General features: G+C 41.3%; 1 protein-coding gene across 1 annotated transcript in view; it reads left to right on the top strand.

Moving 5' to 3' along the window:
* ADAMTS12 (ADAM metallopeptidase with thrombospondin type 1 motif 12) overlaps positions 1–17,703 on the top strand; it is a 229,893-nt gene that overhangs the window by 187,011 nt on the left and 25,179 nt on the right. Inside the window, exons 15-17 of the mRNA XM_054986785.1 lie at positions 2,638–2,882; positions 4,777–4,918; positions 7,761–7,887. Of these exons, the coding sequence (XP_054842760.1) occupies positions 2,638–2,882; positions 4,777–4,918; positions 7,761–7,887 (514 nt within the window). The remainder of the gene's footprint in view (positions 1–2,637; positions 2,883–4,776; positions 4,919–7,760; positions 7,888–17,703) is intronic.

Below are 17,703 nucleotides of genomic sequence, written 5' to 3'. Positions count from 1 at the left end.
CCTGCAGTGTGTTGGGATCTCTATCAGTGATAAATACGCCGCTGGAGCCACTACATATTTTATTTTCTGTGGGGCCCCATAGCTAGGGACCCTTACAATATCATTCTGCCTTTCTATGTCATATATTCTTTGTTTAACTATCGCCTTAGCTTTTCCGAATGGCATTATCTGCAATGACTCAAAAGAGGAACCCAGTAGGGATATCTTGTGGTATACAGCCTTAAGCCAAGATGAGTGCTGGCTTTCTTTGAGAATTAGAGCGGTAATATCAGAGGGATTATTACATAGTCCCAACCAGACATTTATGGCAGGATATCAATACAGAGATCCAAGCTCTTCAGTCAATCTGTACCATGATGAAAAGGACACCCTTAGCACCACTGGTTTGGGTCTGAAACTGACTCGTGCATGTAATTAGGCCATGGTCTAGCCTGATGCCACAGATCACTCCAGCAAATGTTTTGTCCAATCCTTCTTCCAGAGATCTTCTTTCTCACTCGAGATTGACTAACTTTTGCGGACAAATATGTGTTCCACCATGCCTCTCTGATGCAAACTCCCCCTCAAATTTGGAAGGGTGTGAAAGGGACCCAAAAAGCTACTTTTTGGCTAATTCTCAAATATTTTTGTGTTCCTGAAGCCATATCCTGCTGTATGGTGCTATTTAGTTCTTCAAATATCAAAGTATTATCCATACTCCTTTTTTAGTCCTATTGCTAGAGCTAGTGTATGTGATAACACATTAAAAGATTATTTTTAAAAACACTTCAATGTGTTGCAAAGCAACTGGCTTTAAAAATGATGGCAGAATTAATTAAAATACTTTTTAAAAATCCAATTACTGAGTGCTAATGCACAAAGACTAGTAGAATTATGCACTAATGGATTAAAAAAAATCACATAAACTATATAAAAACATTGTTGTACAGTTCCCTCCTGTTGCCAAGTAGGCCCCCTCTCCTGCTTTAAGGCCTCCCATGGACTGTGTTAAAGTTTCCTGCATTGCTGCTTTACTGCTACACCAAGATTGCCCTGCACGTGTGTGTGTTAATACACGTGTCAGTTTCCTGCCTGCGTGTCAGTTACTTTACTGCTGCAATAGACTGTGTTAGTTTCCTGACACCATGCCTGGATAACTACACAAAGGACTTTCTTCCTGGGCAACCCTTCCCAGACCTATATCTGGACCTCCCAGTGTGTGTTTGGACTTTATTACAAGTGTGCCCCGTGCCTGCATTGCCATCTGCCACGGACCGTGCCTGTTCCCTGCTATGGATTGTGTTTTATGTGCTGTTCCCCCTGCCTCCATGGGAGCCTGCCTCATCTGGGCCCAAGCCGCTGCTAGCAGCCGGGCGCCTGCCGGGGAAACCTCCAGCGAGCCTGGCCAGGCGCTCCCTGGTCAGTTCCCGCATGGAGCCTCCCGCGGGTCAGTCCCCGAGCTTGCCCTCGCTACCGGGCAACCTGCTAACCAGCCCCTGCCATGCCCAGCCAGCGATCATGTTCTTAGGCAACCAGAAGACCAAGGGAAGAAGCCTGCTTTGAGAAGCCATTTCGGCGAAGCGGACACACCACGTCCGCAGCAAGAGTACCTCGCCCCGCTCTGCATATCTTAGGAGCCGCCCCGGAGAAGAAGCTAAGTGCCAACCATCCCAAGCACTTAGAGAATGCATCTCAAAGAAACCTCTGCATTCCAGAGCTGAGGACATCAGGGCAAGCCCTGTCCGCTGGAACATCCATTCATCCCACTCGGATTTCCCCCTCCCTCCTTTGTCCCCTCTTCCTGAGTTGTCACTTAACACAATCAGATTCCTAAAGTGGCCCATTCAAGCCATTCAGTAACCCATTAGAACCTTTGTTTTAATCTGTGAGAACCACCAAGTACAGTACCAGCCCCAGGGTACGTTTTGGGGTATTTAAGCTGGTCCCTCAGACCGCATGGTGCGTACGCCATTCCTACCCAGACCCCATTGCTGTCTGTCCGTGGATCCATTGCTGGCATTGGACCACCTCGCTGTCGTGTCTCTGCTCCGCTTCAGGATTGTGAGTATTTCCCTTATCATCGTGGGTACCTGCTCAAGCGACCGTCTCTGTATTTCTTACTCTGTATTTCCTAGTCCTTGTATGCTTTCTTGTGTGTATGTGCAAGTTCAGGCTTACACCACACTATTAGTAAATACACGTGTTTATTGAACCTATTTGTAGTCTGCCTCTTTGTCACTAGAGTGTCTGGAATCGGGACGTCCGTAAACATTGGTTAGATCCACGCTAATTTTAGTTCCAGACTGCTAAAGCTAATTTCCCCATTTAAAAGGAGCAGTTCTGGTAACACTCCTCCCCACCTATAACTAGAGAGTTTTTAAGGGATGTAAAACATTTGCAAAACTCAGCCCTCATGGTTTGATTCAACACTATTGTTGGTTCTTAGCAGAGCTTTGCTGATGTCAAGGGCACTAAACTGCTTTTCAAACAGTCATTTGCTCTTAAGCAATTTGAGGATGTTGGCAGATGAACGCTTCAATTGAATAAAAGCACTCTCAGCTATACGTGGTCTTGAATAGGGCTACAGCTTACTGCTTTTAGAACGAAGTCAAGGTACATTATCATTAAAGCTGGTAAATGCCTTTCTGTCCTCCCTAGGCTATGTTGATATTGGCCTGATTCCAAAAGGCGCAAGAAACATCAGAGTGGTAGAAGTGGCGGAAGCAGGAAATTTCCTTGCATTGAGAAGTAAGGACCCAGAAAAGTATTATCTAAATGGAGGGTTCATTATCCAGTGGAACGGAGACTACAAAGTGGCAGGAACGATATTTCAGTATGACAGGAAAGGAGACCTGGAAAACCTTACGGCAGCAGGACCCACGAATGAATCGTTGTGGCTGCAGGTAGGGAAAGGCAACGGGTTGCATGAGAACCTGGCACTAGCTGGCTAGTAGGAGATTGCCGTGGACTACTAGACATGAAGCTGCCTCTCATCTTTAATGTGCCCTCCTCCTCACTCTTGCACTAGGTCAGCAGTTACGGATACGGCTTATTTATTTATTTTGGTATAAAGTTTGGAAGCAAATCAAGAGTATATATCTGCTTTATTTGTACTGCAGCTCAGAAAGACTCAGCCAGGCATCGATCTTGGAACTAAAAGGGCCATATATTACATCCTGCTATACCCTTGGCAATCTTATTACTAGCCCATGTAATTGTGTTTTTCACGTTGACTTGATTTTCAGTCCTTTAGCAGGCAATGATGTTTTTTTGACTTCCTGTCTGGGAGGAAAATGTCACCTGCAAATTCCAGTATGCCATTTAAAGACACAGCTACAGAGCCTGGTTCATAACCGTTGTGAACCTGCAAACAATCCCTCTCTGGTTGCAATATTTAAAAGTACACAAGGCCTGCCCTCTTTTCATCAGGTCATACAATATCTTGCAATACCTTGCAATATCTTCATGCTTGCAGTGGACCATTTTCTCTGCAGTTATGCCTCCTGTGAACTTTTAGTTCTCACTGAGGTGGCGAACCTGTGTCCAGGCTGTACTAATTCAGGTGGGAGGGCACACAGTCGAGTGCCTGTCTGTCTACAGGAAAATCCCCCTCCCCATAGAAAACTGGAGCCAGGAAGAAGGCTAAGCTGGGGCTCTTCTTGACTCTACTTTTCATTAGTGACGGGATTTGTTTCTTTTTTAAAAAAAAATAGAAAAATGTTCAGTCATGTGATCCCTTGTTAAAATCTGACCAGAACATGTAACAGCTCCCTGTCATGGTCTCAGTCAGGAAAATGGCATCGTGAGACCTTGAACTTTTCTTTTTACCTGATCTCAGTCAAAATTGGGCCCCCATACTTCTGATAATTAAATTTAAAAACCTCAGAGAATTTCATTCATAAAACTCCCAGCGACTCCTCTGTGAGAAAAAGTCTTCTAATGCAATGGACATGAATGAGATACAGGGTCAAAACACACGAGATGCACAGGTGAGTGTCGGATCCTGCAAGGACCCCTGGGAATTGTAGTTAAAAAAATCCAACCACTTGATGTGAATCTCAGCTCAGCTGGGGAGAATCACAACTGGAGAGACTTCCTCACACACACTCTCTCTCTTTCAAAAGTTCTCCAAGAGCTAAGGATGGGGGTGGGGGGAGGTTGAGAACAACATAAGTGGCAGGAAAAAAGCCGAGGTGTTTTGTGAGCAAGAGAGAAACCCAGTCCCTCCCATTCTTCTTCTCTCGACAGGGTGCTGTTACATCCCCCCTCCCCACCCTGTCCTGGAAGAAAACCAGCCAATTGGATTTTTGAAAGAGAGAATCTCTCCAGTAGAGTGGCTGTTCTTTGCAAGAAAATCCACTTTGCTCAGTTTTCTTCCAGTTGCTTGGAGAGGGGCAAGGTTAGACTACCACTCCCAGGGATGCTTGCAGGACTAATCAAGTGCTCTTCACGTGAAATTTGTCTTGTTTGTTTCCACTCATAGAGAACAATGTCAATGACAGGAACAATGCTTTCCAGTACCAGCCCAATCCAATCCCTGCAGCGTTCAGTGCAATCCTAAACAGGGTTCCTCCAGTCTAAGCCCATTGATTTTAATGGGCTTAGACTGGAGTAACTCTTCTTAGGATTGCACCATTTGCGTATCAATTGCATTTGATTTCAACATAAGGAAATTTTAGCCTGTCTTCTATTGAATGTACCGAAGCCAAGCTTTCTTGTTTATAGATCTGTTTGTTTCCTGCTCCCTGTTGTGAGTTTACACGATTGAAAACCAATCATGCTTTATTGTTTTTGCAGCTCCTTTTTCAGGAGAATAACCCTGGGATACAATATGAATACACTGTCCGTAAAGACTGGAACTCTGAGAACGAAGTGGAGGAGCCAGAATATTTTTGGCAATACAGCAGCTGGACAGCATGCAGTGTTACGTGTGGGAGGGGTAAGAGACGGTGCCATGCCATTGTTCTCTTGCTCCCAGCTGCTTTGGCTTCACCCTTCATTATCCTAGCAGCGTGCTAACTGGGGAACAAATGGATTGTTCAAGGGTAGGGAAATGGCTCTTATTATCACCTGGCTTGATCTCCAGGACCTTGGATAAGCCACCCTGTAAAAGATCATGTTCAGAACTGCCTTGAAAAACTGCTAATCACTGAATAGTTAAGCCGAACTACTCCACTTGTTGTTTATAAAGATTACAACTATTTGTCAGGCTAACTTTTTAACAAAGAGAGAGAATTACTTCTCTGAGAGGGAACAAATGCTGTTTTTAGTTCACCCTTTTTCTGGCAGGGGCCTTCAGATGCAACAACAATCCACAGTTTCCCAAGGCCCATTATGGTAACAGTTTGTCATATCTGAATACAGCCTGACGGCAGAAGTTCCACAAGTATAGCCTCTTTTCTGGCATGGCGATGGAGAAGTTGCACCTGTTAAATTTCTGCCTGTTGTGCAACTGTAAAAGGCACAGAAACTCTTTAAAGGAAAAAAAAGAAGGCATTGGTATTTGCTGAATAGCTGTGAGGAGTTTCTTTCAGTAGATTATATTATCAAGCAGGTTCTCCCGAGAGGTGTCATATAAATTTTTCAAATAAATTGTTTTCAAACTTAGAAAAATTTCTAATGCTACAAGTTTTTTGGGCCTTTCTTATACTTAGCTGTGATTGTGTATATATCTTGCCCTCAATGTTTAAATTCAGATTTGCAAAGCCTCTTCACAGCCAATAATATGAAAAGACCTGCTGGACTTCTGCTTCATTTAGAATAATTTTATCAGGGTAATTACTTAACTACCCTACAGGAAATTACTAGATGACATGTTAGGTTGGCCAGCTGATTAAAAAGAATCCTGCTTTGGGATTTGGGTTAAATTAATGGATAAACAATTAGTACATTGCTTAGTTCCTCGGTGACAGTTGGACATAGCACAGTTTTTTTATGACCGTTGTACAACTAAAGGTGCAACTAGAAAAGATGTGAGAGTTCTCTGATTGGATCTCCTGACATTTGTAACTTATTGCATCTCAAAGGGTGCCTGATGTGGATCGGGGCTGTGGGGGGGGCAGTGTTAGCAGGCTTACCATTGCCCCGGTCAGGGTGGGGAATCCCCCGCCACCAGCAGATGCTTCCTGCCGCCACTTGGCTAGCCGGGGAGGGGGGGGGAATAGTTAGAAGGGGAGAGTCAGTGTTGGCATCACTCCCCATGCACAGTGATATCAGCACATAGCTGGGGACACTCTGATATTTGGGCAAATACCAGAGCATCCCCAGCATTCCTGGTAATGAACTGATGTCACTTCCGTGCACATGGAAGTGACACCAGCATGTCCCTGGCGATATGACCACATCACCAGCAAGCACCCTCATGACCTGGTAAGTCCCCCTACCCCTCGCCTGTTTCCATGAGGGACCTCGCAACCCTAGATGTTAGCCTCCCCTTCAAATTCACAACAGAAATTCCATCTCTCTATTAGCCCAAGTAGGGGGCAAAGGTCAGGCATCCTGTCTTTTCCCTCCTACTGAGGCTGATCAGTGCCCAGCAAGCCTGTCAGATCAGACCAATGGTCCATCGAGTCCAGCATCCTTTTCTACCCAGTGGCCAATGGGATGACCTTGGAAGTCTGGCTCCGTCCCTTGGGGAGGCAGAGCCTGTGCACAGCCAAGCCATGAATGGCAGTCTGGCTCACCAGTGGGCTGGCTTATAGGGAGGACTCCGTGGAGCAGAGGGACATGGGGCAAGCTGAGGAGGTAGGACCCTTTCCCCCCTCCTGATCTGACCCTGAAGCCACACTATTGATGAGCCAGCCTGCTTTCCTTGCATAGGACCTGTCTGTGGGCAGATGAAGGAGCCCTGGACATCACCAGTGGTTGGCAGAGAAGTGGATAGCCTTGTATAGGGTAGCTTTCCTGTACAGGGGTGCCCAGGGCACTCAGAAACCTTAGGATGTCCCTGAATGTCTACATTGTTTCCGAGGTTGCCATAAAACTAATGCAATTGGTGAGTTAACACTATTGTGAATTGGCACCATTCCTGTTTCTTCCATTAGATCATATCCTTGATATCATGATGTAACAGCACTAATCCACCCAAACTGAAAAAAGGAATTTTGGAGGTGTCTCTCTCCCATCATCATTAAATAGAAGGGATACTGGATTCGTTTTCATAATAAAACAGAACTACCTATGTAGATGAGAAAATCCAGGAGGTTCATTATTTAAAAGTACATTATCCACCGTTGTATTGATCATTGATTGTAATTCCACTTGCAACTAATGCAGAGATAGCAGCAACTTGGTTGCTGAGAATGGCCCAATGTGGAACAGTCCCGTGGCCGAGAACGTACACTGGGTATAGGCAGTCCATGAAAAGTTTCCTCCCATGTGATCTGAAGCCATTGGTGTTGGAGAAGGAAGAGGTGCCCTGGTGCTTGCTTCTCCCATGTCCAACAAGTAAAGAACTAGGAGACCTCATGGTTTCATGTTGTTGGACAACATGAAATACCCAGTATGGCTTGTTGTACATGTGGGATGTCCCAGGCTGAGATGTTACATTGGCCCAACGGTTCTTATGCTCAGTCCCAAATATTTTTTTCCATTGTGGAGAAAGTCAACAGACTTAGAAGGGTGTAACTTTTCTTAGGACTGTACTGTTAGATTACAAGTGTGTTTTGTGGTGCTATCTGTAGTAAGGAAGACATAATAGTCAGTTTTTGGAACAAGCTATGTTGTATTTGGAATTCTTTTTCATTTGCACATGTTTCTTCCTTCTCGTCCTTCTCTTTCAGGTTTCCAACGACAGACTGCCCGCTGTGTGAGAAAGGGGAAAGGTGTGGTGAAAAACTTGTTTTGTGATCCAGAAACCCAACCCAATGGAAAGCAAAAGAAATGCATTGAAAAAGATTGTCCACCAAGGTAGCACATATGTCATTTAAGGGAAGATACTCTTGAAATGGAGTTTCAAGAATCGGAGTTCAGAGAATGCTTAGACAGCATTTCCTATTCAAATTTTAATTCAACCACAGACACAATAGGAATTCCGTCCTCTAAGAGCTAAACCGCATGAGACGAATTACATGAGAACACTCAAGTGAAGGGCGACACGTTAGCCAGGAAGCGTAGTTTGAATTTCACCTCTCTACAGAGCTGGCTAGATCGCTCCTCAGAGGGTTTGTTAATTCCACCTGTCTATAGAGCAGGCAAAGATCCTTCCTCAGAGGGTTTGTTAATAATTGACAGATCCTTCTGAGAGGCAAAGTGGAAATTAACAAACCCTCTGAAGAGTGATCTTTGCCAGATCTGTAGAGAGGTGAAATTAACAAACCCTCTGAGGAGCGATCTAGCCAGCTCTGTAGAGAGAGGTGAAATTCAAACTGCACTTCCCGGCTAACATTGCGTTTCCCTTCACTTGAGCATCTTCATGCAATTCGTCTTGTGTGGTTTAGCTCTGAGGCAAACCTGATCTGCAATATGGCCTATCTTATTTATATATATAATATGTTATATATTTTATACATATAAATATTTTATAAATATTTATATTTATATTTTATACATATAAATATTTTATATATTTTATAATTAGTTTTCTCAGGGGTAGGGAAAAGGGGGAAAGCAAGAAACAAAAAGGTATCATATATTCTGCTTGAAACAGCACTCTGCTTATCTACATTTTTCACACTGCTAATCACTCAACTGTGATTACTAGTAAGAAGTTACGATATTGCCTTCATATAATTGCTACATTCAAGTCTTTATATTTGTCTCTCATCCAGTTATAAAAGGGGGTCCATGGTGCAGCAAAGTCTTCTTCCATTGGTCCTTTCATTATTTATTATTATTATTTATTACATTTCTAACTTGCCCGTCCCACAAGCGAGCTCAGGGCGAGGTACAACAGATTATAAAAATATAATACAAATATTAAAACCATAAAACAACAGTTCATCATAAAAACAACAAACAGATAATAACATATAATAAAAATAACAAAAAGATAATAACTTCATAAAAACAACAAACAGATACTAACTTAGTTCTAGTTAGTTTGTCAAGTTCCGCATTTTCCATTAGCTTCACTATTCGCTATTACTGGTCGTCTCCAATAGAACGCTAGTAAAATTCTTGCTGCTTTCACTACATGTATAATAAAGTATTTCTGATCTTTATCCAAGTCTTCTGGTACACAGTTTAACAAAAATATTTCAGGTTTCAATGGTATTGTAATCTGTAAAATTGTTTGTAAGAGTCTGTGGACCATTATCCAAAATTTATGTACCTCTTTGCAAGACTACCACATGTGATAAAATGTTCCTGTATGTTTCTTACACTTCCAGCAAATATTAGATACATTTTTATACATTTTAGCAAGTCTATCTGGTGTTAAGTACCATCTATAGAACATCTTATAAAAATTCTCTTTAAATGCCACTGACTTAGTTATTTTAACATTCACTTTTCATATCTTGTTCCATTGCATTGGATCAATACTATATCCTAAATTTTGTGTCCATTTATTCTTATATTCTTCTACCCCCTCATTTTTCTTCTTCATTTGCATTAGAAATACATACATCTTTTAAATCAGTTTTTCATCAGAGTCACATAACAGTTTTTCAAAAGTATTTTGTTCTAGATGGAAACCTCCCAGTTTTTTTATCTTTATTGTATCTGGATTCTATCTGGGCCCTTGACCACCAATCTAAATTAAGGCCTTGTTTCTGTAATTCCTCTTTTGTTTTTAATCTTCCTTTATCATCTAATAGATCTTTATATCTAACCATCCTATCTAATGAGAATACCTTTGGTTCTAAAGGTGATACCCATTGTGGGGTTTTAGAGTAAATTTGTGGTATAGTTCTTTCCCATACTATTATGAGGGACTTTCTAATCCAATGGTTCTTAAAATATTTATGTCCCTTTGTTTTCCCATACCATAGAAAAGCATGCCATCCTAGCTGCAAATCATGCCCTTCTAGTGCCAAAAGTCTTTGATTTTCTAGAAGAATCCACTCTCTCACCCATTCTAGGCAACACGCTTTATGATACATTTTCCAGTCCAGTAAAGCAAAGCCTGCATTTTCTTTCACATCTTGAAGTGTTTTCAACAATTCTTGTTTTTTTCCCTTGCCAAATAAATTTAGACACTGCCTTAGTTATCTCTTCAAAAACAGATTTGTTAATACATATCGGGATAGTTTGGTACAGAAATATAATTCGTGGTAATATATTTATTTTGATGGTTGCAATTCTTCCCAACAGCGAAAGGTGCAGTCCTTTCCATCTCTCTAGATCTTTTTTGATCTCTTGAAGCAGCTTTCCATAGTTATCTTACATTAACGAACTACATTTTGATGTTAAGTACACCCCTAAATATTTTACTTTCTTCTCTAGCTGAAATCCTGTCAGTCTAATTAATTCCATATCTGGGGGCATTATCATATTTGTAGTTCTCACTTTTGTTTTCTGGTAGTTAATCTTCATTCCGGTCATCGAGCCATATTCTTTAATGTGATGCGTTAGTTGCTCTATTGATTCTAAAGCCTCCTCTAGTATGAATAACAGATCATCCGCAAAAGCTTGTACTTTATATTTATGGCCCTTGACGGTGGCTCCTTTAATTATCAAATCACTCCTCACAGTTCTCATCAGTATTTCTAACATCAGGATAAATATTAATGGTGAGAGGGGGCAGCCCCGTCTTGTTACTTTTTCAATCCAAATTGTTTCAATCCAATCGTCATTAATGACTACTTTTGCTTTTTGCTTCTTATATATAGCTTCAATCGCTTTTATGAATTCCATTCCAAATTCCATCTCTTTCATTTGTTGAATAAAAAATTGCCAATTGACGTTGTCAAAAGCTTTTTCGGCATCCAAAAACACCATGGCCATCTGTTTTTCAGGATGTACTTCATAGTATTCCAACAGGTTTAAGGCAATTCTAACGTTATTTCTCAGTTGTCTTTTAGGGAGGAATCCTATCTGGTCTTGGTGTATTATATCAGGTAATACTTTTTTCAATCTTGAGGCTAATAGTGTAGCAAATATTTTATAGTCACAGTTAAGAAGGGATATAGGTTGATAGTTCCTAATATCTTTCCCATCTGTTCCCTCTTTGTGTATTAAAGATATTGTTGCATCCATCCATGATTCAGGCAGAGATGTTTCTTGCACTGCTGTGATGATCATACTTTTAAATGGCAAAAGAATCACATCTCCCAATGCTTTGTAGTATTCTGCTGGAAGCCCACCTGGTCCTGGTGCTTTCCCATTATTTGCTTTTGTATGGCTTCCACTATTTCCATTACCGTGAATGGTTCGTTCAGCTTCTTCTTTTTTTTCTTCTGATAGCTTAGGTAGGTCATGTTTTTGTAAATATTGTATTTGCTTTTCTATTGGTACTCCAACTTTACCATACAATTTTTTCTAGAAGTTTTCCACAATTTTCTTAAGTTCTTCTTTTTGTGTCATTTCTTTTCCTACCTCATCATATAGGCCCATAAATAAGTCTTTTCTCCTTTTCCTTTCTGAGTTTATAGACTAACCATCTCCCTGATTTATTTGCATGCTCAAAATAGTTTTGTTTAGCGAATTTAATATTCTGTGCAATTTCTTCCATCAATAACAAATTTATTTGATTCTAGAGCGCTTTAATGTTTTCTTTTAAAGTTATATTTGAAGGATCTCTTGTTAAACCTTTTTCCTTCTTCTCTAAGCTTCCCAATATTTCTTTGTAGCAATGTTGCTTCTCTCATTTTTGTTCAGTTGCATATCCTATCACCAGTCCTCTAAAGTATGCTTTACTAGCATCCCAAACGATATTCATTAATCAGTTTATATTCTTCTGCCAGTCTAAGAAAGGATCTTGGGAGTATGGCCTATCTTAAATGGTCATAGAGTTACTGATGTAATACATATGAAGCACTGTGAATACTCTGCAAAACAGTAATCAAAGTGATAATTATTTTTGATCTTCATGTCCCAGATGTCTGCCCACACCTGAGTGTGTCACTTATTCAACAACATATTCCTGAACTACTTCATTAATATAGCCAGGAGTAGAATTATCCAAAAACTGAGGGGGGAAGTAATCGATTATGTTTGGGGAAACTGTGATCTGTCATCTGTTTGACAGGTACCAAAAGGTCCCCATTCACTAGTAACAGCTATAAGGAAAAGGATCTGTCAGTGCATAGTGATGGGCATTTGTGATATCACCAGACATCAGACCAATCATTTTGTTCTCCTCTCATCCCTGTTTGCATGTTTGAAAATCCCAAGGCCCAAACTACCAAAATGGCAGACTCTTACCTTTTGGGGGGCATTTTTCCAGTATCTGATTCCTAGCAAAAGCCTTAAAATATTCTAATTACATATAGTATTTGCAAGCATACAAAATACCAGCTGTGAAGCTCAGAACAGATGTTTTAAATGCACTTATATATGTTTCTCCCTGTGTTGCCAAGGGACAATGGTTCTTTTCAGTTTGAAGACATTAAACACACAAATGTTGAAGGAAAATAGATTTATTAAATTCCTTCAATAATCAACAGGAAAGAAATGAGTAAGTACAGAACAGAGAGTATGCTTATGACCTTATAATGCTGTTAGGAACCCCAGGAAATGACAACGTGTGGACCCCTGGTTCTGGCTGGTTGTGCAGCATTGCTTCCGCGGTTCAGCCTGATCTGGGGTTCATCAGTAAGGGAGTTTTCTAAGACTTATAGAGACTTTTTAAGTTACATGGCTACGCTCGTGCATTCATTTTCCCCTAACTGGCCTTGGACAGGAGTGATATATTCCAGGCCAACTGATTATTTATTTATTTATGTCATGTATAGTTCACCTTTCTCCATGAGACTCAAGGCGGATTACATAGTGTGAGATTAGTACAGTCAATATCAAGGACATTTCAATAAACAATGTCAGAGGGTAAATAAATGCAAGTTCACAAAGACATAACATTAGCAAAAAAAAAAAATCCAACACAGAGTTGAAGAAATGCTGAAACGGAATATAAGCAATTCTAGGAATGACCTTAGACAACATAGAACTATCTAGTAGGGTCACACTTAAAGCAACAGATACAAAGCAGCCATATTTAAAGCAACGGACAGTACATAAGGCAACAGAGTAGTGAAATCTATGGTCCATAACTCGTTGGTGAAGCATCTCCTTGACACCACCTCCCTATAATACAGCTCTCCTGTCTGAGGAAAAAGCCCTTTTGAATAATTCAGTTTTGCATTATTTGCAGATAAGCAGTACATGGCAAGCCTCAAATACAAAAAATGTTTCTATCCTCCCTAAAAACCTTCATATCAAGTGCATAGTTTAAACATCCCACTCCCAAATATAATAACAAGACACCGTGACTAGATAAAATGGATATTAAGGTGGAAAATGGGATGTTTAAGAGAACAACACATTGCATTGCCGAAACAGAATGGAATGTTCCGGACTGGCTCGCAGAGCAATCTGGGCACAAGATGGAGAAACTCTGGGCACAAGATGGAGAAACTCTGGGCACAAGATGGAGAAACTCTGGGCACAAGATGGAGAAACTCTGGGCACAAGATGGAGAAACTCTAACTCCTCAAGATCACAACAGTCTTCCGCAAGTGCCACTACACTCCCCTGATTTTAGTTAGCCGTTTTTATGAAGTAGATGTCATGTGCCAAACCTGCTACTTCAAACCGACTTCAGAGTAGTTCATTGAATGATACGCTGTGGCTATTATTATAGGCTCAGTGACCGCCATGGTCTAGCGATCGACATTGAACAATGCTGAACGGTGGTGCAGCTTGACTCTTAATTTGGAGCCCGTAAGTGGTTCCTCTGGCTGAGAACATTCCTCCTAACTAGCCTTAACTTACATTTGTCAATGCTGTCTCTGTAGAGTAAATACGGAACACCTGCTTGAGGAATCTGCCATTTTATTGCCTTTTCTCTTCTGCCTTAACAGCTGCTCATAACATCTCAATAGGGTCATGTCTGGTTTGGCGTAGTGATCTGAGTGTTGGATTAGGACCTGAGACAATCAGGTTTGAACCTGCCACTCATCCATGGGAGCCCACTAGTTGACCTCGGGCCTGTCACAATCTCTCAGGGCCAAGCTACACATGACGAATGACACTTGAACGGCAAGTGGATTGAGTGGAGGGCAAGTGAACAGGGAGAAATACACTTGCCGTTCAAGTGTCATTCGTCATGTGTAGCTTGGCCCTCAGACTAACCTCCCTCACAGGGTTGTTGTGAGGAATAAGTGGATGAGGGCGGAACAATGTGAAAAAGCCACTTTGGGTCCCCCAATCAGGAAGTAAAGCAGGATATAAATAAAAAAATAAAAATATGTCTTGTCATTACAACTCTCGTCAATTTTTTTAAAGGCTACGTAGTGAGATCTTTATAATTCATGTTAAATTACCAGTAAGCCAGTTTACCATATGATTTGGTAACAAACTGCCTGTTTAATATATGCATCTAAACCATGGGTTAAGAAACATTTTATGCTTCTGAGCACAGGTTGAAAAGAAGTGAAAATTGGATTTAAACATCACCAAGGGAAATTTTTAGAGCTTGTTTAAGGAACAAGCTACAGGGAGCCTTTTCCCTTCAAGTCTCAGTGAAATAAAGGAGAATTATGCAGGAGAGCAGTTGCAGGATTTCATCCATTTTAAAGAAACCTTCCAACCCTGCTGTGAAACTTTTATATCAGCTCTAAATCCATACTATCATCATCTTTTCTCCAATACAGAAGAAAGAGGCTTTCTGAACCAGCATGGTTCTCAATATTTTAGAGTCTGTTTAGGATGCTCACAAACAATTTTTCTTTTATTATGCTTTTTATATTGAAAGTAGAAAGCATTGCTAAGTTCAGAATTTAAAACCCAGATTTACTGAGTAACTATATTGTTCTGCCACAAAATACAATCCACAATAAATCTGATACCCTTTCCGGTTCCAATTCTTCAATCCATAAAAACATATCACTAGCAACAATGCCCATTGTGTGAAAAAATTATAACGGGCTCTAGAAAACTGATTCAGCAGCGCCCTGCCGGTGGCAAGCAGGTGCTTCACAGCGTCCTGGAGGCCAGAGCAGGAGGGCGCTGAGGGGAGGCGTGGGGAGGAATGCTTAGGCTGTCCATTTGGGGGTCCCCCTCTTGGCGGCAAGCGGGCACTTCACAGCAGCCTCGAGGCCAGAGTCGTTGGCAATGCGCCTGTGCAAGGATAAAAATTGAGTCGTTGCCAATACGGCTTGCCTTTTATATAGTAGGATGGGTTCTTTAGAATAATAGTAAAAGTTGTATTTTAAACTCCTATTTTAAAACCTCATTTCCAGCACAAATGTACAAATACAACCATATTAAAAACATCATAAAGTAAATAGCCTGGTCACCCATTATGAGTAGGGTTGCCAACCTCCAGGTGATGGATGGAGATCTCCCAGAATTGCAACTGATCTCCAGGCCACAAAGATCTGTTCTCCTGGAGAAAATGACTGCTTTGGAGGTTGGAAACTATGAGTAAGGATCTTTTTCAAGTGACGAGACAGGAAAAGTTATAGTTATTTAGCTATTATTTGCTAACTTTGCTGTGTGGGGTCTGGCTATCTAATTTTAAAAAATGGTGGAGAATGCACTCAACTCACTTATGGCAACCCCTGGTGGGGTTTTCATGGCAAGAGACTAACAGGTGGTTTGCCATTACCTGCCTCTGCAACCTTGGTCTTCATTGAAGGTCTCCCATCCAATTACTAACCAAGGCTAACCCTGCTTAGCTTCTGAGATCTGATGAGCTCAGGCTCACCTGGACTATCCAGGTTAGGGCAAATTACAGACTAGTAAATTCTGACATTTCAAAAAACGAAAAACATTTAAAACAAAGTAATTTTTTTTAAAAAACAAGAGAATATCGTAATTAGGCTACTCAAATATATATCCTGCATTTGTTTTTGTGCAGTTTATTTTGTATTACATTGTGCAGGCACCAGTTTAAATGAATGGAGTTTGTGGCATCTGGTGGATTTTTCCCAGGATATTGGCAAGTAGTAAAAGATTTTAATGGCTCTGACTGTGAGGCAAACCCAAGGATGAAAACATAAGAGGAAGGAGTTGATGAGAATTTGCTAGGCAGAAAACATAATCCAAAACTGATATGCTCTTTATTTTTCAAATTACTATGAAGTGGCATACGCCCCTTGGCTGCTCACTGATATTTGGCAATACATTGTACTGAGAAGATCAGTAAGTTAAATAATTTCCCACAAGTAGGTCTATTTGCTGTTAGACAAAATATTAAGTTGTGACACTGAAGGCAGTACAGTCTCTGTTTTCCAGCAATATCCTCAGGGAGGTAATTGCCAAAAGCAGACTTTTACTCCGTGTGGATTAAAGGATTTACCAGTCGAGAGTTAATATGCTGAGTAGGATTATGTAGACTTCTTAGAAAATGTCAAAGGTGCAAAGTACAGTAATTAAACAAGCATGCAAAGGACCACGTTTAGGTTCCCATTGCAAACTATCATTCAGAATAAAATCCCTAGAGGGGCAGCCTGCTTTAATATAAAAGCATTGAAAGATTGAATTGTGTTCTTTGGGGGAACTTTTGTTTTCCTGTCATTTAGGCGTATGGTATGATAGTTACATTCTTTAATATTGCAATAGAACCAAGTGTGGAGTTGGGGCGGTGAATAGGCCAATTCATAAAACCAAAAAACTTGCCCTATGGCAATAATCTAGAATCTATTATTAACTTCAAATCAGTGTATCAGTCTCAAGGTGGGTAGGGTAGGGTGGATGGATGGATGGATGGATCAGTCCCTCCAACAGCAGCTTTTTCAAGGCATGAGCCCATACCCCATTGGAATCATCTGCGTCTCAGGTAGAGTTTGCAGCTTACAGGGGTGAGTGGGCAGGTGGAATCAATTCCCTTGGAGAAAACAGCAGCTCAGGAGGTGGATCTGTGGCATCACCTACCTGCTGAGCTCCCAGTCCCTTCCCTAAGCGCTGTCCTCCACAGATTCCACCGCCAAATCTCCAGGAATTCCCAACCCAGTGTTGACAACCCTAATGTTAGGGGCAATGTGAGATAAGCTGAGGATATGGCAACTTCCACAAAGGAACAGAGTTTGCATGTGAAGTAAACTTGTCCTGCCCCCCCCCCCAAATCTACATAGATCTATGGAAGCCTCTCTCATGCCTCAATGCTAACATGCAAATACATCTAGTCACTGTGGTCTAATGAATGGTGACCCAGGCTTGTTTTTATCAGACCCCCATGGCGCAGAGTGGTAAGCTACAGTACTGCAGCCCAAGGGCTGCTCACGACCTGAGTTTGATCCTGGTGGAAGCCGGGTTCAAGTAGCCAGCTCAAGGTTGATTCAGCCTTCCATCCTTCCGAGACCAGTAAAATGAGTACCCAGTTTCCTGGGGGTAAAGTGTAGACGACTGGGGAAGGCAATGGCAAACCACCCCATAATGAAAAGTCTGCCAAGAAAACATCATGATACGACATCCCCCCATGGGTCAGTAATGACCCAGTGCTTACACAGGGGACAACCTTTACCTTTACCTACCAAGTGTTATGTCTTTCATGGACTGACTTATAGGACCCTAGACAAGTTACAGTGTCTCAGCCTTATTTATCTTTCTGTCTAATGAATTGGAAGCAGTATGCAAATTTAAAATGCTGTATAATAATAGATAGTAATAAAGTTTTCTGTT

This window comes from Eublepharis macularius, chromosome 8 (assembly GCF_028583425.1).
Source record: "Eublepharis macularius isolate TG4126 chromosome 8, MPM_Emac_v1.0, whole genome shotgun sequence".
Taxonomy (NCBI): domain Eukaryota; kingdom Metazoa; phylum Chordata; class Lepidosauria; order Squamata; family Eublepharidae; genus Eublepharis; species Eublepharis macularius.
This window is presented reverse-complemented; position numbering and strand designations above follow the sequence as displayed.